Source organism: Podarcis vaucheri (assembly GCF_965113315.1).
Source record: "Podarcis vaucheri genome assembly, chromosome: 6".
Classification (NCBI taxonomy): Eukaryota; Metazoa; Chordata; class Lepidosauria; order Squamata; family Lacertidae; genus Podarcis; species Podarcis vaucheri.
Window position 1 is genome coordinate 96947028 of NC_138764.1, and position 25880 is coordinate 96972907.

A 25880-nucleotide genomic window follows, 5' to 3' on the forward strand; every position below is an offset into this window, starting at 1 on the left:
CCAACACGGCTACTTACCTGAATCTAGAATCTAAAACTTAGTCAAGTTTCACCTAGTCTGGATAAGAGATGGGGAAGGGAGGAGTTCAACTGTAAATTGATACTGCATCCTTTTGGTTGAGCTTCATCCACTAGGCTGAAGAAACAACAAGATAACTAAGGTTTAAGAATCTGCATGATAGGAATCCCCATCATAGGGTGTCCTCCTAGTTCTGAGTGGGAATATACATTTACAAGGGGCTAAGCATATTTATGGAGGGTAGGTCTAGCAATGGCTATTAACCATTCAAGTTCAGAGGAACTAGGTCACCAGGAATCAGTTGTTGGGTTCAGGTTCTGCTCAGAGGCTTCCCAGAGACATCTGATTAGCTATCACAGGGAACAGGACACTCACTTAGATGGACCTTTCTCCATCTTTGGGAAATACATGGTGCCTCTTCTCCTTCATAGCCTCAAGTGCCTACTCTCCTGTGCCAAGTACTAGCTACCTTCCCAATATTATATAGTCTCCAGTCCCTGGCAAAAATGAGCTACTGCAGCTGCCCACTGAGATACCTACATTCAACAAATACCAAGGGCTACTGATGACAATGTTCAGACCAAAGCATACAAATATCACACATACAAAATTCCACAGATCATTCCAAGTGGACTCGCTAATGGAATTTGAGAATTAGCTGTGGAGAATCCTGGACACCCACACCCGACCCCGATAGTAGTTAAATGGTGCTCAAGCACTCTTTACACTGTCTTGCAAGATACTACCTGCAAGTGAAATGAAGCATAATGTGACTTCACTTGCTCTGATCCAGTCATTCAAGGTTACCCTTGCTTCTTCTGCTGTCCTTCACACTTGTCTTTTGTTTATGTTAACTCTTGTAAAGCACCATACATGCTGACCTTATTAACTAATTAAAATACAATACCACCCATAACCCATTAAAATAAGACGATGGCATATAAAGCCTAACACAAGTGTGGGGAACCTCTGGACCCCCAGATGTTTCTGAACTACAATTTACATCAGCCCTAGCAAGCATGACCAGTGGACAGGGATGATGATGGGAGCTGTAGCACAGCAACATCTGGAGGGCCAAACATTTGCCACACCTGGCATAACACAAGGCGCCATGGCAGTTACTCTGGGGCACGTTCGTCTTCAATCATTTGAGAACTCTTTAAGCCATTAACAGGCTCTAGTGAATGGTTTTTGAAGCATTTGGTATGCACTGTAGCACTGTGAAAACTAGACGTGGTCAGTTGCCTGGGTGAGAGACCAATGGAAGCTCTGGTTTTAAGCATAATACATTTTTTAAAGACCTTTACCTGTTTGGTGAGAATGCTCCGTGGACACTGATGCAGTGAACATTTGGTTCCACAAACTCTAATGTGAATTGTTCATATGGGATGAGGTACACTTTGTGCTAAAGACAGAAGAGAAGGGAAAACAAGGTTGGGCATGGTGGGGAGGAAAATCACTCGTGCTTTTGCTTCTAGGTCTGTGCAAATATTACTTTTAGAAACATTTTACGTAGGACAATTTAGAACTCTCACATTTGCTGTTCACACAACAAAACATCCAAAGCAGAGACCTATGGAGGAATGCAACAGGTGTCTGTGTGATGAGACAAAATCTGTTTCTCATTTTATCTAGTCCCAGAACTAACAGCTGCAGTCTACTCTGCGTCCTCACAAGATATGTTACCAGAATGGTTACTGGTTCATATCATCCATATGTTGTGTTGTTTGCATCAGCATTTCCTAGTAAAAGCTTATTTGGCAAGGAAGTGACTTTTTATTGTGGTGAACTTCCATATTCCCCCAGAAACTAGATCTAGATAATTCTGATGCAAACTCCATAATTATTTCCCAAAAACTAAATTGAAATAATTCTGGTGCTACCTATGATATGGGAATATAAGGGCAGGATGAATAGATTCCCTTCCTAGTAAGGGGGAAATGGGAAGACTAAGGGCATAGACTAAGAGTGGGATAGACCCACCAAGTTTGCCAAAGCAAAAAGCATTATTCATCTTGACTGCTTCTCAAGAGCAAATGAAACCTTTTCCTGTCACTGAACTGAGAACAGAAACACAGAAATCTCTTTCAGAGCTTGCATCATGCCTTCCTACTCCTTAGCTCAGACTGTGTCTGTTATGTACTGAGTTGAATAGGATCCAAATTGCAGCAGTCTGATTGGTCCTAGAACAATAGGATTCAGAATGCAGCAGTCTGATTGGTCCTAGAACAATAGGATCCAGAATGCAGCAGTCTGATTGGTCCTAGAACAATAGGATCCAGAATGCAGCAGTCTGATTGGTCCGCAGGAGCCAATCCAACTCCAGGTGTAAGTGAATCCACAACCTGATTGGCCTACAGGAGAATCCTGGAACTAGCCAATCTCGTGGGGCCCGTTGTGTAAATAATGTATATAAAGCAGACATTTCAGGGGAACTTCCATTCCTCACTACTATGAGCTGAATAAAGAGCATGAAATCCACACTCGATTCCGAGTATATTTCAGTGTCCAAAGTCGGTTTCCCATCTCCAGTCTTTCCCCACCCCACAGCCACTAATATTCCTCCTCTTCCACTTGCTCCCACCTTCGAATTGTCAGGTTTCCTGCAGACATTTTGCCACAGTCTGGCAATGCTTCGCTTCAAAGGCTTACCAAGAAAAAGTGGGCCTGATCTGCAGAGAACTGAATTGTAGCTTTGGTGGCAAGATCGAAAGCTGCCAAGCGATTTAGCGAATCTAAAACTATCCCACGGCAGAGGAAACTGCAAGACAAAAGCAGCGGTCAAGCTCAAGGATAGTCTTATCCTGCCAAGTACTCTTCCCCACCCCACCCCCTTGGTGGTTTCCCTTGTAACTCTTTGAATTGCTTTCTTTGAGTAATAGCATCGGGGTGTTTCCCAAGGATATCCAGGTCTTCGTTTCCTATCGTTAAGTTCACAGGCTGAAGTCGAAGGAGTTCCCAGACAATTCCATAAATCTGTCATTTATATAAATACTGTCTAGTTGCTTAAATAGAGCACCAAGGCTTAGGATGCTCAGGCTATTTTCAATTTCACCCCTCCTTCTTCTGAGAACATGGACTCTTGGTCTAGGTTTCTGGCACTGGTATATGCAATACTCAGAGATGAAACAGCCTGTGCCTTTCACACAACTGCAGGGAACACAAATTGACTTCAAACCATTCAGTCCTAGCTTATTTATTACAATTGTATCCTGTATATCATGGGCAGGCAACCTAAGGCCCGGGGGCCGGATCCGGACCAATCGCCTTCTAAATCCGGCCCGCGGACAGTCGGGGAATCAGCGTGTTTTTACATGAGTAGAATGTATGTTTTTATTTAAAATGCATCTCTGGGTTATTTGTGGGGCATAGGAATTCGTTCATTAATTTTCCCCAAAAAATGTAGTCCGCCCCCCCCCCCACGGTCTGAGGGACAGTGGACCGGCCCCCTGCTGAAAAAGTTTGCTGACCCCTGCTGTATATCCTCGAAGGAAGTACCGTATGTTTCGCTCTATAGGACACACCCAACCATAAGATGCACCTTGTTTTAGAGGGGGAGAACAAGAAGAAGAAAAAATCTCCCCCTCTCTGCTCAGCGCCCCTTCAGCGAAGCGGCAGGAGAAATGGAGCCCCTTCCATTTCTCCTCCCGCTTCACTGAAGGGGCGCTGTGCAGCTCTCCCTCTCTGCTGAAGCCAGGAGAGTCCTGCTCTCCCGGCTTCAGCAAAAGGAACCCAAAGCCTTCCGAGTGCAGTGCGAGTTCCCACTGCGCTCCAAAGGCTTCAGGCGGCTATTCCTGAAGCCTGGAGAGCGAGAGGGGTCGTGCGCACCGACCCCTCTCGCTCTGCAGGCTTCAGTGAAAGCAACGCGAAGCCTCCGTAGCGCGGAGGGAGCGCTCCATCTGCGCTTTGGAGGCTTCGCATTGCTATCGCTGAAGCCAAGGAGCCTGCATTCGCTCCATAGGACGCACACACATTTCCCCTTCATTTTTGGAGGGGGAAAAGTGCGTCCTATGTAGCGAAAAATACGGTGCTTATTAGACTGTGTAAGAGGACAGGCAGGCTATCAATTCATTGCCTCCTCTCCCTAGTTGAAGCAATAACCATAGGCTGCATTGTCCTGCTCTCTATTGTTGTGGCTTCTTTACTAAATCCCTGTTAATTTCCCTGCAAAGTCTCCAGCAGACACTTTAGAAGCGTGCTGAAGATCCACATAGCCTTGATCTCTCTCTTGGTCTTCCTTCAATCAGCTGCTTTGAAAGAGATAATGCAAGTTAATTGCATGGGACGGATCTTTGTTTTGGCCCAGTTATAACCAAGGAAATATAACAGATGCTTACAATTCGAGAAGGCTAACTGCTAATTCTGAGACAACCCCCACAATAAGAACAGTAGAAGGAAATAGCAAGAAAGCTCTAGTCACAAACTATGCAACATAAAGAGGAGTGTCTGTTCCTCCATTAGGACCGCACTCTGTCTTGCATCTTGAGGGCATACCTGTACTTGCAGGTGTATATAAGGAGAGTGCCCTGCTGAACGGCAAGCTGCGGTGAGTTGACCGCGACATTGATTGTTTGTGGAGTATCCTCAGTGGCATATTCAACCAGGAGTGCATACTTCCCTGGCTGGGGTATGGGAATTGACAGCTGTATTTCCACCTGCACACGAGAATAAGCAGATATTAGGAGAAAAGCACATTATTCTGGGGCTCAGGAGGTCCTGACATAAATCTAAATCTATCTTTGAAACAAGCGCACTATGAAATCTCATACAAGTCAACTCTTGGCATGTCATCTTCCATGTTCCAGGAAATGTTTTGGGGGGAATTATGGTGCATTAAGGCACATATATGAAATTAAACCAGAATTGAAATATGTGTATATTTTGTTGTAATGGGACAGAAACACGATAGAAGCCAGAAGCCATGTTTTTCAACTCCAGCATTGCATTTTCTCGGGGAAAGCACTCCTGCAGAAGAAAACATTAAATTAGAATCAGCCTAGCAGTACAATCCTATTTTTAGTTACTTGGAAGCTAAGTCCCACTTAGGACTTATTCCACAATAAGCAAGCAGAATTGCAGTCAACCCTTCTGCATCTGACTCTTCTGTTTGTAGGCCAAGAAACAGAATTCATGATCTATGAATTCTATAGTTGTTTAACAATTGCCTCTGAGGTGTCTGGACTCTTAAGTCTGAACTTAAGAGAAGAAGAAAAAGAGTTTGGATTTGATATCCTGCTTTATCACTACCCTAAGGAGTCTCAAAGTGGCTAACAATCTCCTTTCCCTTCTTCCCCCACAACAAACACTTTGTGAGGTGAGTGGGGCTGAGAGACTTCAGAGAAGTGTGACTGGCCCAAGGTCACCCAGTAGCTGCATGTGGAGGAGCGAGGACGTGAACCCGGTTCACCAGATTACGAGTCTACCGCTCTGAACCACTACACCACACTGGCTCCCAGATGCACCCTCCCCGCATCTCAAGAACCTAAGACGAGCCCTGCTGGATTGGATCCAGTTGGGTCCATCTAAGTCCAGCATCTACAGATTCCCAAATAGGAAGCCCCCAAGCAGGAGATGATGCAGACAGCCCTCCTTTGCTGTTGCTCCCCAGCTGCACATAATTCAGTGGTTCCAGTTACAGATAGGTAGCCGTGTTGGTCTGCCATAGTCAAAATAAAAAAATTCCTTCCAGTAGCACCTTAAAGACCAACTAAGTTAGTTCTTGGTATGAGCTTTCGTGTGCATGCACACTTCTTCAGATACACTGAAACAGAAGTTGCCAGATCCTTCTATATAGTGAGAAGGTGGGGAGGGGTATTACTCAGAAGGGTGGTGGGAATGGGAGATTGGCAGATAGCTGAGATGAGCCTGTTGACGACTCTTAACGACTGTAATAGGTCTTACAGGAAAAGGCAAGGGGTGAGAAGGTGAGAAATGGCTTAGTCATGTAGACTAAGCTAATCTCACAGGCTCATCTCAGCTATCTGCTGATCACCTTCTCATCCCTTGCCTTTTCCTGTAAGACCTATTACAGTCGTTAAGAGTCGTCAATCTCCGATTCCCACCACCCTTCTGAGTAATACCCCTCCCCACCTTCTCACTATATAGAAGGATCTGGCAACTTCTGTTTCAGTGTATCTGAAGAAGTGTGCATGCACACGAAAGCTCATACCAAGAACTAACTTAGTTGGTCTTTAAGGTGCTACTGGAAGGAATTTTTTTTATAATTCAGTGGTGTTCTGCCTCTCAACATGGAAATTTCATGTGGCCATTATGTATCATCAATGGATCTGGCCAGTTAAAAGTACTTCCCAAAAGGCATCAGGGACAGTGCTTAGATTAACGCGAGGTGACCAATGGGGAGAAAGAAATTCATGCTACCTGGAGAAGATTGCAATGCTTCTTAATTAATACAATTAATCTTTGTTGGAAGCCACCCAGAGTGGCTAGGGAAACCCAGCCAGATGGGTAAGGTACAAATAAATTATTATTATTATTATTATTATTATTATTATTATTATTATTATTATTATTAGCTAGAGAGCAGCACTACAAGCTTTCACTGGTGCATAATAATAATAATAATTTATTATTTATACCCTGCCCATTTGGCTGAGTTTCCCCAGCCACTCTGGGCGGCTTCCAACAAAACACTAAAATACAATAACCTATTAAACATTAAAAGCTTCCCTAAACAGGGCTGCCTTTAGAATAGCATCAGCGTGAGCAGGACCACTTACAGCTCTTCCATTGCATTCCACCATCTCAGGGTACGTAGGCAAAACCCGCACTTTCGGACAGGGTCTCGGCAAGCTGTTGTCCACCTTACATATAGCATCGTCTCCTGACCCAAAGGGGAACTGCTCCACAGGCATGTACTTATACAGGAGGCAGCTAGAAAGGAAGAGAAATAGCTTTTTTTCCTCTCTCTCTCTCAGTATAAAGGTGTCTGCTAGAATGAAGTACTGGAAATCTCAGCCAAGGAAATCGGCTCCAGTACAATCTAATCCTATAGCAAAGATGAAAATGGAAGCCTTACTTCTGACCAACTTGTTCAGGAGCTGGGCCGTAGGTGCAAGGATCTGAGACTCTGAGCTGCAATATAGGAGCCTCGTAGTAGGAACTGGGCAACAGGACCATGTAATCCTGGAATGAAGGGTAGAAATGCAAGACTTAGTTCTTCTCGCCACGGTCCGGACCCAACGGGGAGAAAAGGGGAGGACGGCCACCCTTACCAGTAGTACATCCTCCACTTCAATGACCAGAGACCACACATTAGGGCTCAGCACAAACGGCTCCCCAAAGCTGTTCTGAGGAACGGTGACAAAAGCCGGCTCTTTTGTGGGCACAAATACAATCTGCTTTGTCTGTTCCGTATCTGCAATTAGGAAAAAAAAAAATCAGCTTTCATTTCCATCTAGAAGGTGTGCGAGATTTCTGGAGTGGTTCTGAGGAGTTTCAAAAGTAAGTAAATTTTTATTTATACCCTGCCCTCCCCAGCCAAGACTAGGCTCAGGGCGGCTAACATCAAATATCAAATACATTAAAACACAATCAAACAATTGATTAAAATACAGCTTAAAAATTAGAATCAGGATAAAATTAAATGACTGCCCACAAATTGCAACCATGGTCAAACGGAGGAAGAGTTTCCAAATTAATTCTCTGTGGTTTCATCTTCCTCGTGGAAAAGGAGACCATGTGCACTTGGTGAGCAGCTTGCCATGTTCCACATGCATTTGTCTAGACCAGGGGTCAGCAACCTAAGGCCCATGGTTGCGATTTTCGGCGTCTGGGCATGCACAGAAGCGATTTTTAGCACCGCAGATATGTGCAGATGCTATTTCTGGCATGGCGCTGCGCCGGTCTGGTCCATGGAGGATCTCTGAGGGAGTGATCCGGCCCATGCCCGGTAAGCCTCGCTGACCCCTGGTCTAGACCTTGTGTCTTGACACACCCTCAAAAGATTCCATCAACAGGTTGATGTTGCAAACTTTGCAACATCCAGATGTCTTAGCTTTGCAAAGGAAGAAGGAGGTTTTCAGTTGAAGTGTACTTGATGCATAGCTTTTTTTGAGTCCACTGTTATTTCTAGCTGAAAACTGTGTTCTGTATCCATTGTTGAAAACTGAATTCTTTGCAGCAATGTCTACAGCTGCCCCTGATGAAAAACATTCACTCAAAACAAAATAAACTAAATATAAAAAAATGAGTAAAATTAATCTTCACTGTACCCTGGATTCCTCCTTACTTGTTATTGTTTTATTTTGCTGCTGTCCTTCAACACATAAATGAAGCTGGATGGAAGGGTCATACTCTCCCAATGATGTAAAGGTAAAAGGTAAAGGACCCTTGGACAGTTAAGTCCTGTCCAATTTGACTGTGGGGTGCAGCACTCATCTCACTTTTCAGGCCAAGGGAGCCGGCATTTGTCCACAGACAGCTTTCCGGGTCGTGTGGCCAGCATGACTAAACTGCTTCTGGTGCACGGAGGACAGTGACAAGTGCCAGAGCGCACGAAAACACTGTTTACCCTCCCGTCATAGCGGTACCTATTTACCTTCTTGCACTGGTATGCTTTTGAGCTGCTGGGTTGGCAGAATCTGGGACAGGGCAACGGGAACTCACCCCATCGCGCAGATTTGAACTACCAACCCTCTGACTGGCAAGCCCAAGAGGCTCAGTGGTTTAGACCCCAGCACCACCCACGTCCCAAGATCTGAATTTTGAAGGAATAGCGTTAGAAAGACCCACACAATTGTTTTGCCTGCATGCTTTGCAATATTCTTTTCCCGTTTTATTTATTTATTTATTTTTAAATGATATTTATTAGAAGTTTAAAAATTACAGAAAAAAGAAAAACAATAATTGTTTTTTACAAAACATACACCATAATACATAAAAAGAAAAACACAAAAAATACAACAATACAACAAAAAGAAACAGAAACACTAAAACACACATCCAATATTCCATATCTTTACCTTTCATTTACTTGTTTCATCGACCTCCTCACACCTCCCTTTCCTGTATTCTAGTTCAATTAACTATTTCAGCAAATTCTTTCCATCTTTCTCAATTTTGGTTCTAAAATTTATCTTACCAGTCTAACCTTAAATTTTTTCATTTTGGCCCATTATCAATCAGCTTTTACTTAATTCTTTATTACATTTCTGCTAAAACCATATAACTTCATTCCAGCATCCTTCTAACATTCATTAATTTTGCAATGTTTTTGTAAATATACTTTAAATTTTTTCCAATCTTCTTCCACCGACTCTTCTCCCTGGTCTCGGATTCTGCCAGTCATCTCCGCCAGTTCCATGTAGTCCATCACCTTCATCTGCCATTCTTCCCTGGTGGGTAAATCTTGTGTCTTCGAATACTTTGCAATAAGTATTCTTGCTGCTGTTGTGGCGTACATAAAAAAAATCCTATCTTTCCTTAGCACCAATTGGCCGAACATGCCCAGGAGAAAGGCCTCTGGTTTCTGCAGGAAGGTATATTTAAATACCTTCTTCATTTCATTATAGATCATCTCCCAGAATGCCTTAATCTTTGGGCAGGTCCACCAAAGGTGAAAGAATGTGCCTTCAGTTTCATTACATTTCCAACATTTGTTATCGGGCAGATGATAGATTTTTGCAAGCTTGACTGGTGTTATGTATCACCTATAGATCATTTTCATTAAATTCTCTTTTAAGGCATTACATGCCGTAAACTTCATACCAGTGGTCCATAACTGTCCATAGCAGATTTCACCGTTTCGTCTTGAGTATTCCATTTCAACAGCAAGTTATACATTCTTGACAAATTCTCAACTTTAGGGTCTAACAATTCTGTTTCCAATTTTGATTTTTCCACCTGGAAGCCTAATTTTTTGTCCAAATTATATGCCTCCATTATTTGATAATAATGGAGCCAATCTCGTACTCTGTTTTTTAATTTTTCAAAGCTCTGCAGTTTTAATCTGTCACCCTCTTGTTCCAAAATTTCCCAATACTTCGGCCATTTGGCCTCCATACTGAGTTTTTTCTGAGCCTTTGCTTCCATTGGTGACAACCATCTTGGGGTTTTATTTTCTAACAAGTCCTTATATCTTATCCAAACATTAAATAATGCTTTTCTGACAATATGGTTTTTGAACGCTTTGTGTGCTTTAACCTTATCATACCACAAATATGCATGCCAACCAAATACATTGTTGAAACCTTCCAAATCCAACACATCTGTGTTTTCAAGAAGCATCCATTCTCTCAGCCAACAAAATGCGGCTGATTCATAATAAAGTTTAAGGTCTGGCAGGGCAAATCCACCTCTTTCTTTAGCATCTGTTAATATCTTAAATTTTATACGAGGCTTCTTGCCCTGCCAGACAAATCTAGAGATATCTCTCTGCCACTTCTTGAAACAGTCCATTTTGTCCAAAATTTGCAGTGGTTGAAACAAAAACAGCATTCTTGGCAATACGTTCATTTTTATCACAGCAATTCAGCCTAACAACGATAGCTTCAAATTTGACCATATTTCTAAATCCTTTTTCACTTCAGTCCAACATTTTTCATAGTTATCCTTAAATAAATTCACATTCTTAGCAGTCATATTAACCCCTAAATATTTCACTTTCTTAACCAGTGTCAATCCTGTCTCCTTCTGAAACTTGTCTCTCTCAATCTCAGATTTTTCTCTAAAACTTTAGTTTTCGTCTTATTCAACTTAAAGCCTGCTACCTGACCAAATTCTTGAATCAGTTCTAATACTCTTTTAGTGCTAGATTCTGGCTCCTGTAACGTCAATATCAAATCATCAGCAAATGCTTTCAATTTGTACTGTTTGGCTCCCACTTGTATACCTTTTACCAATTGGTCCCTTCTAATCATATTTAACGGGACGCGGGTGGCGCTGTGGGCTAAAGCCTCAGCGCCTAGGGCTTGCCGATCGAAAGGTCGGCGGTTCGAATCCCCGCGGCGGGGTGCGCTCCCGCTGCTCGGTCCCAGCGCCTGCCAACCTAGCAGTTCGAAAGCACCCCCGGGGGCAAGTAGATAAATAGGTACCGCTTACCAGCGGGAAGGTAAACGGCGTTCCGTGTGCGGCTCTGGCTCGCCAGAGCAGCGTTGTCACGCTGGCCACGTGACCCGGAAGTGTCTCCGGACAGCGCTGGCCCCCGGCCAATAGATGTGAGATGGGCGCACAAACCCCAGAGTCTGTCAAGACTGGCCCGTTCGGGCAGGGGTACCTTTACCTTTACCTAATCATATTTAACAAAACCTCCAGGACCGATATAAAAAGCAATGGAGAGATTGGGCAACCTTGTCGTGTTCCTTTCTCAATCTTGAATTCTTCCGTCACTACATTGTTCACAATTAATTTAGCCTTCTGTTCTGAATAGATTGCACCTATACCATTTCCAAAACCTTGACCAACCCCCATCCCCAATAAATTCTTCTTCATAAAGCTCCAGGAAATATTGTCAAAGGCTTTCTCTGCGTCCACAAATATCAGAGCTGCTTTAGTATTAATCTTCACTTGTAATTTTTCTAAAATATTAATTATATTCCTCGTATTGTCAGACAAGTGTCTGCCCGGGAGAAAGCCCGCTTGATCTTTATGGATTTCTTCTGCTAACACCTTTTTTAATCTTTTAGCCAAAATGTCTGCAAAAATTTTGTAATCCACATTAAGCAGTGATATGGGGCGGTAGTTCTTAAGCTGCGTCTTTTCAGTCTCTGTTTTCGGTATAAGTGTGATATAAGCTTCCTTCCACGACTCTGGTGCCCTTTTCCCTTCCAATATTTCATACACAGACTTCCTTTAAAGGTTGTATTAACCATTCTTTCAAAGATCTGTAATAGCTTGAAGTCAGTCCATCCGGTCCTGGAGATTTACCTAACTGCATGTTCTGAATGGCCCCTTCTACTTCCTGTTCCGTTATTTTGTGATTCAGCATTAATTTATTTTCTTGGGAAATTTTTTGTAGTCCATTCATTTTCAAAAATTTATCAATATCCATTTCTTTCTGCTTCTCCTGTGTATATAATTGTTTAAAATACCTCCGTTTTATTTATTTTTTAACCAGTTGGTTGTATTATTTCATCTTATTGCTAACTGCTTTGAGAGCAGCTGTGCTGAATGTTGTGATGTATAAATCTAACAAACAAACGAAGCATTTGCAGAGAGACATACAACAGGAACAAGAGATAGTACCCCTTCAGAACCAGTTCAAATCTCCCCCTCATCTCTCTCTTTCCCCCACACAAAGTAGGGCAACCTTAAGAGTCAGTGAGAAGTGGTATATATTCATCTTGCAAGCGGGGAGAAAAGAGTAAAGGGATACTGACTTTCCTCAATGATTGCAGTCCTATAATGAATACTAGCAGAAGTGATTGCTGCAAGAGCACAGACGATAAAGGCCAATCTGTACGCTGTCCTTAAAGTATCATTAATAAAGAACAGTCAATAATGAAAACATATTCAGGGAAATTTAAGGGATTATCAAGTTTGCAGAAATAAGTGGCCCTGTTAGCAAAGTCAATGCATTTAGGTGAAGTCTCTTGCAAAAACAATCCTTATCATATCAAATAGCCTTAAGAATAAAGCCATTTATTTCCAAGAAGCAAAAGATTTTTTAAATCAAGTTAGGATCCTTTTTGGGGGTGGGGCATGTACTCATCCTCCACTTCATCTGAGTGTATCACACACATCACACTGCACAACCTGGCCACAAGGAAAGCAAATCAGCCAGCAAACATGGAGATAAATTGTATTTAAATCATTAGCATATGGCCCAATTAACATTCTCCCCTGGGCAGGTAACAATAAAAGGTTTTTAAAAAAAATCCCCAAAAATCAAAAGGAATAAAACCAACTGCAAAACTAACTAAATAAAACAATCAGCGGCAAAATGTGTGTCAACGCAGCAGAGCTAAAACACCGAAGATCTTATAACATGTTCTCCTTTTCCATCATAAAAGCTAACTCCCGCTTTGCTGTTTCAAGGCACAGAAGCTATCTGCGACATTTGTGTATCACATGATCCCCAGAGGTGTTCACATTCCAGTTCTCATACCTTGTCAGAATGACCACCACATGGAAGGAGCCTAGACTGAGGGTGCTATCAGAAAGCAGTGGTGATTAGTGCCTTTGGGGACCTGTGGGGCAGAGGGCGGGGGGACCCTACAGTAGTTGGAGCTACAGCCGATTGATAGGCAGATCCCATCTTCTTCCCTGAGTTCTGCAAGGGCCACACTGAGACGAAGGTATAGGAAGCTGAGAGGCAGTATCACTTCTTGCAGGTTGTAAGTAAGAAGGTGTTATGTGGCTGGCTGAAGATGAACTGAAATTGGACCAGCTACTACTGATCAAAATCACTGCAGTTACACACCTTTCTCATGCTTCCTGTTCAGATAGCATCATACCGAAAGGTAAACTTCACATTTTCCCAACCCAGGTCCAGAAGATGAGCAAGTTGTCAGCACTTCAGGAACCAACACAATTTCCAATTTCCAACGTGGTGACATCACAGAAGGAACAGGAAGCACCGGTGACTTGTGCATCTTGTCCCTGAGCGCTCAAGAGAATGGCCAAACTCAATTCTAGAAGTGCTGGGGTGGGGGTGGGGGGCCTCAACTTATTTGTATGTTTTATTTGTTAAATTTGTATGTTTCCTGAAATCATATCATAAATTTCATACTGAAATACATTAGCTGCATTTCTTTAATGAAATGAACTTGTGTTTTATAAATGCATGTAAAAAGCACCTCTTTAATGACATAAAAATGTCCTTTTAAGTTCAGTGAAAACATTCCCAACAGTGCCTGGAAATGCCACTTCTGTGCAGACTTTGCCAGCAACAGTGCTATAATGCAGTGCTCCACGGACTAAATTGTGAATTCCTTTTTAATAAATCAGCTACTGCAGCTGCCTATTGAGATAAGAGTTGCTTCCCTTCTGAATCGATAAAAGTGAAAATCAGCACCCCTGAAGGTAGAAGTTATATGGCTAAAAATGAACTCGATTAACAAAATTGCCTCCCCGCCCCCCTTTCAGAAAAGCCTTCCATTGCCCAAACATAATACTTCAAGGCTAGCACTACAGTAGCAATTGCAGTTAATTCTGCTGTCAGCATGAATGAGGATTCGAAAGTGAGCTGAGGAACTGGAAGAGTTACCACACACCAGGCTAGACATAAAATTGACCAGCTTTCTTGCATTCCACATTTGCATATATATGCTACAGTGTGGCTAAAGCAGCAAAGAATTAGAACTACATCCCATTAGTACAAGCTGTGAGGCTGCCAGTGGAATCCTTCCTGACTGCTACTGCAATCAAAGCACTGGATTCAAACAATATTTTCTTTATCTTTCAGACGTATTGGATATGATCTAGTTAAGCTTGTTTGTTTTATCAGGATTGCAGCCAACTAAGTTCTACTCAGACCACACCCACTGAAATCGATAAAACTAAGTCAGCCATGCCTATTAATTTCGATGGGTCTACTGTGAGCATTGAATACAATCCATAGATGATTTTATTTGTTTTAAAGTCTTCTCTCTATACAGTGGACGCTCGGTTTCCGAACGTGATCCACGCGGGAGGCACGTTCGCAACCTGCAGTATTCGCTACCCGCAGCGGCGCATCTGCACATGCAAAGGTTGCGATTCGGCGCTTCTGCACATGCACAAAGAGCGGTTTAGCACTTCTGTGCATGCGCGACCCCTGAAACCCAGAAGTAACCCGTTCCAGTACTTCCGGGTTTCGGCGGGTCCGTAACCCGAAAAAACGCAACCTGAAGCATCTGTAACCCAAGGTATGACTGTACTTCACCTCTTCAGAATGCAATTCACTGTGAATGATGATTGTAATGAGCTGGAAGAAAAATAAGAACATAATAATAATAGCCTGCTGGATCAGGCTAATGGCCCATCTTGTCCAGAATCCTGTTCTCACAGTGGCCAACCAGATGTCTGTTGGAAACCAGAGAACAGTGCTTGAGACAAGAGCACTCTTCCTGACATTGGTTTCCAGCAACTGGTATTCAAAAGCTCTGATTGCTGCCTCTGATTGGAGACAGAACACACCCATCATGGCCAGTAGCCATTTACACCTTTTCTCTTCCTCCACGAATTTGCCCAACACTCTTTCAAAGCCATCTAAATGTTACTTTGCCTTGTTTAACACCAAAGAGAAACAAATTCCCTTTTAACATCCTCTGGTCAACGGGCTCAAAAAATGGGACTCAAGATGCAACTTAACAGTTTAGCACAGGGGTCTGCAACCTTTAAGACAAAAAGAGCCACTTGGACCCGTTTCTGAAGGGAAAAAAAACTGGGAGCCGCAAAACCATTGCGACATTTAAAATAAATCTATCTCCGGAGCTGCGATCTGACAACGGGCGGGAAGGTGACGTCGGGATGGTGCGTGACTAATGCATGCACCGCCCCCATGCGACGTCACAGCCAGTACAGCGCCCGCCACAGTGGGGAGTGTCGGGGCGCACAATGCGCCTCCTCCCCTTGCTAGTATCTGCCCCGGAGCCGCGGCAAAGGTGTAAAAGAGCCACATGCGGCTCCGGAGCCGCGGGTTGCAGACCCCTGGTTTAGCACTAAAATCCTACCCCATCCTATTTTCCCAGTCACAATGATCAGTTACCACTGAATCACGGAGGATGTTCACTGGTTTGAAGGCACACTTAAGCAAAGGCCTGAGTGAGGAGAGGTATGAATACAAAGCGTAACAATTATTGGGCTTTCTCCTCAATTCTAGAACAGTATGTGAAAATAGGTTGCTTCATAAAATGCTTCGTTTGATCAGCAACACAGAGAAGCTCGAGAATGGAAACCGCGACAACAGATCAATTACGGAATTGGGGGACAAGAGAAATCTGGGGTCCTTACCTCTCCTTCGTGGCTGATAAGCTGTAATTTTGCCGTACACAGTGGCACTTCCTGAGTTAATATATCTCAAGATGACATGGAAGAGATAGATCTCCGCTTCTCTGACCCGCACTGTGACTTTGACTTTGTTCTGCAAAAGGCAAAAAAGCACATCGGGCACATTATCATTGCAGGGCAAGCTGCGAGTCTGTTGCCTGCCCTGCCTGTCTCTCTCTGTCTCTCTCTCTCTCTCTTTGCCTCTCTAGGTTCCCCACCCTTTGTGGTTCCTAAGAGCAAACTGCTTGAGGAGATCCAAATTCTACGAAATGAGTGGTGGTGGTGGTGGCTTTTGGGGAGGGAGAAGAAAATGCTGCTTTGCAAGAAAAAGCAAAGGTCGGCTCCTTATCAACTGGTTTTCGAAAGGGGTTAGTCTAGAAGTGAAAAATGCACTTACAGTTGCCACAAACATTAAACTTTCCTTCCTCAAGGCCTGAGACCCTCCCTTCCACATTTGCAGGCCCCCGGTTGACGTAGCGGAAGACGAGGCGGAACAGGTCAGGGGAGGTCACACTGAGGGTCACCACTACCTTGGGCTGGTGGGAGAGAAAGGGGAGAGAAGCAGAGCACACCTTAAATAAACCTCCACCGTCACCTGCCACCAGCCACCAGCTCAAGCACAGCACTCCCCTATTCCTGCTCCCAAAAGCAGCATGCCAAAAGCAGGTGAGGAAATCAAGCCAGCCCCATCCTGCTCTTAATGGGATGGCCTGGAAAGATGCCTCTGAAACACTCACTGCACATTCCACCTAAGGCTATCTATCCAGCCAGAAACAGGCATTCCATAGTCAAGAGCCGAAGGGAGAAAAGGGAGAGACGAGAGAAGATGACGACTTCTAAAGAGAAGCACACCGAGTGCATACAAAATTCATAACCCATTGCCACAAGGTGCAGTGATGGCCTGCTGCTTGGATGCCATTAAAGGGGGAGTAGACGTGGGTGGCACTGTGGGTTAAACCACAGAGCCTAGGGCTTGCCGATCAGAAGGTCGGCGGTTCGAATCCCCGTGACGGGGTGAGCTCCCGTAGCTCGGTCCCTGCTCCTGCCACCCTAGCAGTTCGAAAACACATCAAAGTGCAAGTAGATAAATAGGTACCACTCTGGTGGGAAGGTAAACGCTGTTTCTGTGCACTGCTCTGGTTTGCCAGAAGCGGCTTAGTCATGCTGGCCACATGACCTGGAAGCTGTACACTGGCTCCCTCAGCCAATAAAGCAAGACGAGCGCCGCAACCCCAGAGTCGGCCATGACTGCACCTAATGGTCAGGGGTCCCTTTACCTTTTAGGCAAGATCACAGGGTCTGTTACGCTGAACTAGACCTTTGGTCTGATTCAACAGGGCTCCGGTGTCCTTAGGAAGGCTGCTTCCCATTTTGCAAGTAAAAATCACAAAAGTGGCCCTGCAAATAATTCCTAACACTAACATGGGAAAAGTTTACACATCAATCTGATTGTGAGAAAGATGTGGATAGGAATGCCCATGGGTGGTTAAGGACACATATATCCAGTGGGTTTTTTTATTCAGGGGGTACTCAAAAGTACGCCGTACCAGCACCTCTCTCTTTTTGGTTAAAAGGTGTGGCACTTACTGTAACAACTTCATGGTGAGTTCCAGCACCTATTTTTCGGGGGGGGGGCACTGCCTGTATCTTTCTTGAAGGCAGATGTGCACATACACACAACTCTCTGTGATGCTAAAACTGCATGCAAACTTTCAAAAATCTCAAAATCATCACTGCATCATTCGAAAATGTGTGGGCCTTATGAGCCTAAAATTAATTTTGCTCTTGGATCTCCTGGCATTTATAAAGACTGCCATGTTTGGGACATTAACTGATTGGAAAATGCAAGTGGAAAGACTGGGAGTTGTCCACACCAATGGGCTGGCATCAAGAATCCAATCAAATCAGATTAACCATGTGCAAACTGAATATGCGGATTAGCTGTGGTGCTCCAGCTCAAGCTGACATTTCCAAGAAGGCTAAGCAAGGCATGTACCTCTCTCCAAGAAAGCTGGGGGTTTCTATAGCAAGACAAAGACTACCTTCAAAGGTTCATTTGCATCTTTCAGACATTAACTAAATTGTGGAATGAGCACTTTTGTGAGCCTCTGGCTATTAAAGGCTAAGAGTGGGACTGTAACAATGGCACAAGGAATGAGAGAGCAGACACCATAAAAAAGTAAAATCTAAAGAAAACAAGGAAAGTCTGTCCTTAAGCCCATTTTCCTAAGGGGCAGAAATAAAACAAAAATAATCTTTAATCTAAGAACCCTCTCCTAAAGAATAAAGCCATATACAGTGGTGCCCCGCAAGACGAATGCCTCGCAAGACGAAAAACTCGCTAGACGAAAGGGTTTTGCGGTTTTTGAGCTGCTTCGCAAAACAAATTTCCCTATGGGCTTGCTTCGCAAGACGAAAACGTCTTGCGTTTTTTGCTAGTTTGTTTCCTTTTTCTTAACACCGTTAATACAGTTGCGACTTGACTTCGAGGAGCAACTCATAGAACGCGGTGTGGTAGCCTTTTTTGAGGTTTTTGGTGATTTTTGAAGCTTTTCCAAAACTTTTCCGACACCGTGCTTCGCAAGACGAAAAATTCGCTAGACGAAAAAACTCGCGGAACAAATTAATTTCGTCTTGCGAGGCACCACTGTAAGAGAGTTTCAAATGAACCACACAGACCACACATAAACACTTTCTCTCTGTGAGGTCTCCAGATTTCAGAGAGGAACAACATCTCAGGTGGGAGCAAGCTGAGCAGATGTTACAGTCTCATTCTCTTGTCATTCAAGCATACAAAAGCCTGAAATAAACAAGCCACCCTCTTCAACAGATGAAAGAGCAACTAAAGCCACATGCAGCACAGGAAAAAGCAAAGAGGGTTTTCCTTTCCTTTGAGGAGAGGGAGATGTTATGCAGAGGGAGAATAGCCCTTTAGGAGACCTGTTTGTGTGTTGTCTTTCTAACTGGCAGTCCCCTTATATAGTTCCTGCCTGGCCATCTCCACCTAAATGAACTAAGGCTGACATAATGAAGCGGTTCCAGGACTTGGGACCTCTCCTATCATCCCGCTGTTCTCTTTCTAAGCCTAAAGAGCACATTAGCACGAACAGGCTTTCAGTGTAGAAGCATATGCACACATATATGGAGCGACTGCTTGCATTGGGCTCTGTCTGTTTTTAGGAGATCTCTCGTCTTGAAAGTCACTTCAAACGCCACATATTTCCAATAGTGCAAGCACTTACACATATTAAAATCTTGAAACTCACGCATGGATCATGCATTATTTCATTGCAGGAACATTTGGAGTACAGATGATGAGCAGCTGCAGCTGACTGCAGCTTCTCAGCATGCATATATTTTTTATCTTTTTCTCTGTGTGGAAGTGCTTTGCTCTTGTGAAATCCATAACATTTGAAGCTGCCATTACTATCTGCCCAAGGAAAGAGGTGGGGAGTTAAGGCCTACCTGGATGGAAGACATTTGTGCATATCCTCTCCAGCTGAAATTCTCAAATTCCAAGGGGTTGTAGCCAAATCGAACAGGCTGTCCATCCAGTGTAGTCCCCTCTTCCAGCTCATATTTCAGGTGATGAAGGTCAGGGATATAATGGTCTATTGCTGGTCTGCAGATAAAAAGTGAGGCACACTCTTAACAGCCTGGGTTTCCATCTGCACCACAATGTAGGAAAGACTCAGCTTCAACATGTCATAGAATCATAGAATCATAGAGTTGGAAGAGACCGCAAGGGCCATCGAGTCCAACCCCCTGCCAAGCAGGAAACACCATCAGAGCACTCCTGACATATGATTGTCAAGCCTCTGCTTAAAGACCTCCAAAGTAGGAGACTCCACCACACTCCTTGGCAGCAAATTCCACTGTCAAACAGCTCTTACTGTCAGGAAGTTCTTCCTAATGTTTAGGTGGAATCTTCTTTCTTGTAGTTTGGATCCATTGCTCCGTGTCCGCTTCTCTGGAGCAGCAGAAAACAACCTTTCTCCCTCCTCTATATGACATCCTTTTATATATTTGAACATGGCTATCATATCACCCCTTAACCTCCTCTTCTCCAGGCTAAACATGCCCAGCTCCCTTAGCCGTTCCTCATAAGGCATCGCTTCCAGGCTTTTGACCATTTTGGTTGCCCTCCTCTGGGAGGAGGGATGGGATGAACTAAGCAAGCAAAAACCCAAACTAGTATTTAGTCAACGCAGTCAGTCACTCTAGCTTAGAACATTTGCATCCATACCCCAAGAAAATACCTATCATCTGCCCAGAATGATTACATAAATGACATGCAGCTTTTCATGTTTTATACACAGGCCACAGACACATTCCTGCATTGCAGAGGAGTGGAATAGATGACCGTCAGGATATTTTCCCTCCTTACCTCTCCAACCAATCAACTTCACAAGATTGCTGGCAGAAGGGGGGGAGAGGAATTCTTTTCATAATTTTATAAACCTGTGCAGTGGTACCTCGGGTTACAGGCGCTTCAGGTTACAGACTCCACTAACCCAGAAATAGTATCTCGGGTTAAGAACTTTGCTTCAGGATGAGAACAGAAATCGCTCTGTGGCGGCATGGCAGCAGCAGGAGGCCCCATTAGCTAAAGAACAGTTTCAGGTTAAGAACAGACTTCCAGAATGAATTAAGTTCTTAACCCAAGGTACCACTGTATCATGTTCCCCTTCAGTCAGCTGCCCCCACTTAAAAACCTGCAGAACCACACACATAGGTGAAGAATCTTTTACATCATCTATGCACATCTCACTTAGTCTGTTCCCCCAAATGACCCATTCACATTCTCCACCCCACCCACTGAATACACAGAACGCTAATGCTGGGTTTGAAATCCAAGACAACAAGGCAGCTAACGCCACAGGTTTGCCCACTGCAGCTGCAGCCAGCCTCTTACTGAGTGCAAGTGGGGCCTTGCGTATTCAGCCTGCAGCGACAGGATCCAGTCTTCTCGTCACACGCCGGTCCGGCTGCCCCACCGATGTCACAGTGGCATCCTGTAGATAGGAAGCACACGTCTTTACATTCTGCAGTTGCTAACGGGCCCCAAATAGCCTGGCACCAAAGGGAGTTACAGTGGCATGGCACACTATTTTTATTCCATTGTATCTGCTTTCGCGTTGGCTTCTGGCCCTGCCTGGATCCGTTTCCACTGCCTCCCTGTTCTATTTCAGAAGCTATGCCTGATGTTTCCCTACCAGGCAGTCTCCCCATCACCGTTTGCAGACCACTCCCCATAATCCTAACTCATCCAAGGATACAGCCTTGCACAGTTAATAAAAATAGACAGCAATGGATACTCCCGGTCCTTTCAGTGCCGTAGATGTATCTGTTTGTATTACTGATGAAGGACAACAACCCAGCCAATTTTAGCACGCTTTGTTCTGTTGTACATCAAGAAGCTGCTCAATCTGTACCCAATACAGTGTCCGGCTTTGATCTAAGCTCAACTTCCATTCTCTTGGTCTAAAAATAAAGTACCGTATTTTTCCGTCTATAAGATGCCCCCATGTATAAGACGTCCTCTATTTTGGGGGACTCAGATTTAAGAAAATGGGGGGGAGATGGCCCTGTGTATAAGACGCTACCTAATTTTTGACATTATTTTTTAGGGGGAAACCTAGTCTTATGCACGGAAAAACACAGTATATCATAAAATAGGTACCAGTTTAATCAACGTCTCTCAGTAATGCCTGTTTCAATAAACCTTTTTCAACTCCTTTCATCTGGGATGGCTTGTTTTCCTCTACCTTTTTGACTTTTTTGAAATTGATTTTTAAAGCCTGAGCGTCTGCACCACCAACCTTTCCATCAATCTTCTCTAAAGAGACTTCTTTACCTCCTTCCTTTCCTTTGATCTGATGCTACAGCTGACCTCCTTAAAAGGTGTCAAGATCTTCCTCCCCCCACGCCTTTTTTTAACTACCTTGACGAGGTTTGAGCTAGGTGTATATGAGGGTTGGAGGTGTATATATGTATCTGTATATAAAAGAAGTGCATGACTGGCTGTGCACAAATTTGGCAATAATTGGAAAGGAGGGGAAAACGATTTCTAAGCCAACCCACAAAATGCAAAGAAATACCTGGGAGGAAGGACAACACAGCATATAGCCAGCCAAAATTTCAGAAGGATGGAGAGAGAAAGATTCACTCTATCATTATTTTTAATAAAAAAATTCCTTCCAGTAGCACCTTAAAGACCAACTAAGTTAGTTCTTGGTATGAGCTTTCGTGTGCATGCACACTTCTTCAGATACACTGAAACAGAAGTTGCCAGATCCTTCTATATAGTGAGAAGGTGGGGAGGGGTATTACTCAGAAGGGTGGTGGGAATGGGAGATTGGCAGATAGCTGAGAAGAGCCTGTTGACGACTCTTAACGACTGTAATAGGTCTTACAGGAAAAGGCAAGGGGTGAGAAGGTGAGAAATGGCTTAGTCATGTATAATGAGATAAGAATCCAATGTCTTTGTTTAATCTAACAGAAACCAAGTCTTAAGTAAATCTGTTCTTTCCCTTAATATGTCCTCCCCGCACTGGAACCCTGCTTCCCATGTTGACAGGACAACTGTGCCAGTTAATGGGCTCTGTGACTTTTGTCCCCACCCAATGGCTAACAGATAGCAGCATGATACAGAAAAAAAAGAACACACCTTGACAGCCAAAGTAATTCCCGCTCTCCAGGTTGTAGTATCCTTCTTTACAAGTTGAACAGAACTGACCACAGGTATTGGGCTTGCAGAAGCAGTGTCCGTCGCCCTAGGAGACACAGGCCACATGTTAAAATTAGCCTGCGGCAGCTCCCCAAAATTGACCTCCCTGTCCTTAGCTGGCTTTTCTTGTATGGGCAAAGAAAGAAGAGGAGTGAAAGAATTAGAAAGGGGACAAAGGCTGCGAACTGCAACAGCAGCTGCTCTGCTTTGCCCTAAAAACAACAACCAGAAACCTCTGCTGTAGCCCTAATGCTCACAGAAATATTAGAAGAACATTGTGTCATTTACTGAAACCTTATGAAAGCAAAAGAAAATAAATACAATGCCTGTTTTATTGCCCATGCCTTGCATTGGAATAAATCAAGTATAACTCAAGAGGCACCTCTATCATGGAACTCCCACCTTAGAGACAGTTGGCACAAAGTTATAAGCTTTTTGCACCAAGTGAGATGAGGATCAACATATTCACTCAGGCTTTTGGTTAAATCTGTGACGCCACACTTAGTTTATATCTTTGTGCTCTTGCCTGTTTTGACGGCTTCATTGTTCACTGATTGGTTGTATGATCAGATTGCGTTTTATTAGGACTGTGCCCTGTTTGGGGATTACTTAATAATGAAAAGCAGGCAACAAATTTCTAAATAAATCAGTGTTGTAATAATGCTGTTGCACGAAAAGTGAAATATCTCCAGAATGCTTCTGGTCATCTGGTGTGCATTTGCCAAAATGCACTGGTAAAGAGTCAGGAAGCAGCAGGATTGCTCTGTAGACCAGGAGTTAAGATGAGATTTCTAATGGCTTGTTCCACTTGGGATGATATGTTTCAAGGTAAAAAAGGCATCAAGGCGAGTGTTTCTCCTGGCAGGACCTGGGTCCTAGCTGGGACCTCAGAGTGGATTTCATCACACGGTGTGAAACTTACTTGCTGGCATTCAGCAACACCTGCAACTGTCCCCATGGTGTCACACTGGCAGCCTAGGGGAAAGAGAAAGGGGTAGTGAGATGACTCCTCAAGTCTATCCAGCAATTAACTTGAAGTTAGCTGGACGCCAGCTAATCCTCAGACAGGCAGGCAGAAATGGCAGAAGTCAGTAGGACAGTAAAAGCCCCAAACAGAAGTCACAGTCGTGGTTGTAAACTCTTGATCTGCTATGTAATGGCAAAGAGGACATTCAGCAAAAACTTGGAATGAGCTGGTCTAAACTAACGCTGTGTACTAATCTACCCCAGGACAGTTGATGGCTCCCCCAAGATATATAGACAGACAGAAAGACAGACAGACAGACAGACAGGTAGATATAAACAGTGAGAGAGAAACTAGCAAAAAGAGTGGAGTAAATCAAACTTGATTGCAGTATCTTGTTTTAACTCTGCCAGGTTCAGACCAGGTCAGCCAGCAGCAGCCCCACTCCTGAACAGAGTTTCGAATAAGGGCAACTTAGCCCACCTTAATTTAAGATAGCACAAGTTTTGCTGGTTTCCCATACTTGCTCTGCTGATCCTTGTTTCCATTCAGCATTAAAGGATGCCAGAGCACCTCAGTTATTCTGTTTGGCTGTGGCCCATGTCAAAAGGCTTCCCCTGCCCCCATAGCTTCGCCTCCGCAATGTGTTCAGAAAATGAGGAGGAGAAATGGAAACCCTCTTCTCCTTAAATCACCAGAGAGGCTTGGATGAGCGGCTTCCTGGAAGAATGACATGGGAAGGGTCTTACTCATGCATCCAAATGGGTTATCTGGAGTCAGGTTCCAGTAGAGCGGTTTGCACCTATCGCAAGCTTCACCTTCCACATAGGCTCGACATTCGCAGGACCCCTGAGGAGGAGGGGAAAGGGGGAAGCAGAGAGAGAGAGAGAGAGAGAGAGAGAGAGAGAGACAGAGACCAGGGGTCAGAAAACTTTTTCAGCTGGGGTGGGTGGGATGATTGAATTCCTACGCCCCACAAATAACCCAGAGATGCGTTTTAAATAAAAGCACACATTCTACTCATGTAAAAACAGGCTGATTCCCAGACCATCCATGGGCCGGATTTAGAAGGCGATTGGGCCGGATCCAGCCCCCGGGCCTCAGTTTGCCTACCCATGATCAAGACAATCAAAGGCAATGTAGATTAGGAACTCAGGAAGCTGCCTTATGTCCATCTAGACCTGTATTGTTTACTCTCTGGCAGTGGCACCATTCAGAGCCTCAGGCAGAGGGTGGAATTCAATGTTGCGCTAAGGAGATCATTTCCTTGATCTGCCTGCTTGCCCAAAGGAAGACAAAGAAGAATTTGGATTTGATATCCCGCTTTATCACTACCCAAAGGAGTTTCAAAGTGGCTAACATTCTCCTTTCCCTTCCTCCCCCACAACAAACACTCTGTGAGGTGAGTGGGGCTGAGAGACTTCAGAGAAGTGTGACTGGCCCAAGGTCACCCAGCAGCTGCAGGTGGAGGAGCGGGGAAGCGAACCCGGTTCACCAGATTACGAGTCTACCGCTTTTAACCACTATACTACACTGGCTCACATCTCTTCCCCTTGTGCTTGGTTCTGGTGGCAGCAAAGCCCTGCTGCACAAGCAGGAATCCTTGTACTGGTTTCTGCTTACGGAACTGGGTAGATAAATCTAGCCCAAAGTTCTTCACCATCATCTGCTACCTGGTCTTTCAATCAGAGACGCCAGAGATTGAACCTCAAACCTCCTGCATGCAAAGCACCCACTCTTTTGGATGATGCGGAGATGCCAGTTTTCATGACACTCAATGAGGTGTATAATAAATTTCAAAAATTCAACATGATGCATAAAAGAATAAAATAATCAAAACTAAGATCCAACAGAAACAGGAAGTACTCACCACTGGCAGGGAAGGGTCTGCATTTGCAAGCCCCGCAGGATTACATGAGCCCACTGAAACAGAGAGAGAAAAACAACCACATAAACAGATAAGATTCATATAACAAATGGAATCAGCCAAGTGGGGAAAGATTAGATGCAGTTTAGTCACTATTAATACTTTATATGTGGATTTTCTATTGTGTTTTTGTTTTTAGAGTTTACTTGTATTGATTGTTCTTTATGTTTAAGAAAATATTTTTTGTTTTCCTGTTAGTTATAATGCTTTAAATTTGTGGAGGTTTTTAATTTTATATTTGATTTTCATTTATTCTAATATTTCCCAATGTTCTATCTGTTGTTTTTAACACAGGGTGTAAAACCACTTAGGAA

The 25880-nt window shown here is 43.9% G+C and overlaps 1 protein-coding gene across 3 annotated transcripts in view; it reads right to left on the reverse strand.

The window, feature by feature from the left end:
* The window catches only part of LAMA5 (laminin subunit alpha 5), a 223032-nt gene that overhangs the window by 65584 nt on the left and 131568 nt on the right, over positions 1-25880 (reverse strand). For all 3 annotated transcript variants that reach the window (XM_082225741.1, XM_082225740.1, XM_082225739.1), the window contains exons 17-29: positions 25510-25562; positions 24389-24488; positions 23598-23650; positions 22616-22721; positions 20861-20960; positions 19411-19567; positions 15910-16039; positions 7251-7393; positions 7055-7161; positions 6756-6909; positions 4513-4673; positions 2671-2779; positions 1326-1423 (exon numbers count right to left, since the gene is read on the reverse strand). In XM_082225741.1, coding sequence (XP_082081867.1) covers positions 1326-1423; positions 2671-2779; positions 4513-4673; positions 6756-6909; positions 7055-7161; positions 7251-7393; positions 15910-16039; positions 19411-19567; positions 20861-20960; positions 22616-22721; positions 23598-23650; positions 24389-24488; positions 25510-25562 — 1471 coding nt within the window. The remainder of the gene's footprint in view (positions 1-1325; positions 1424-2670; positions 2780-4512; positions 4674-6755; positions 6910-7054; positions 7162-7250; positions 7394-15909; positions 16040-19410; positions 19568-20860; positions 20961-22615; positions 22722-23597; positions 23651-24388; positions 24489-25509; positions 25563-25880) is intronic.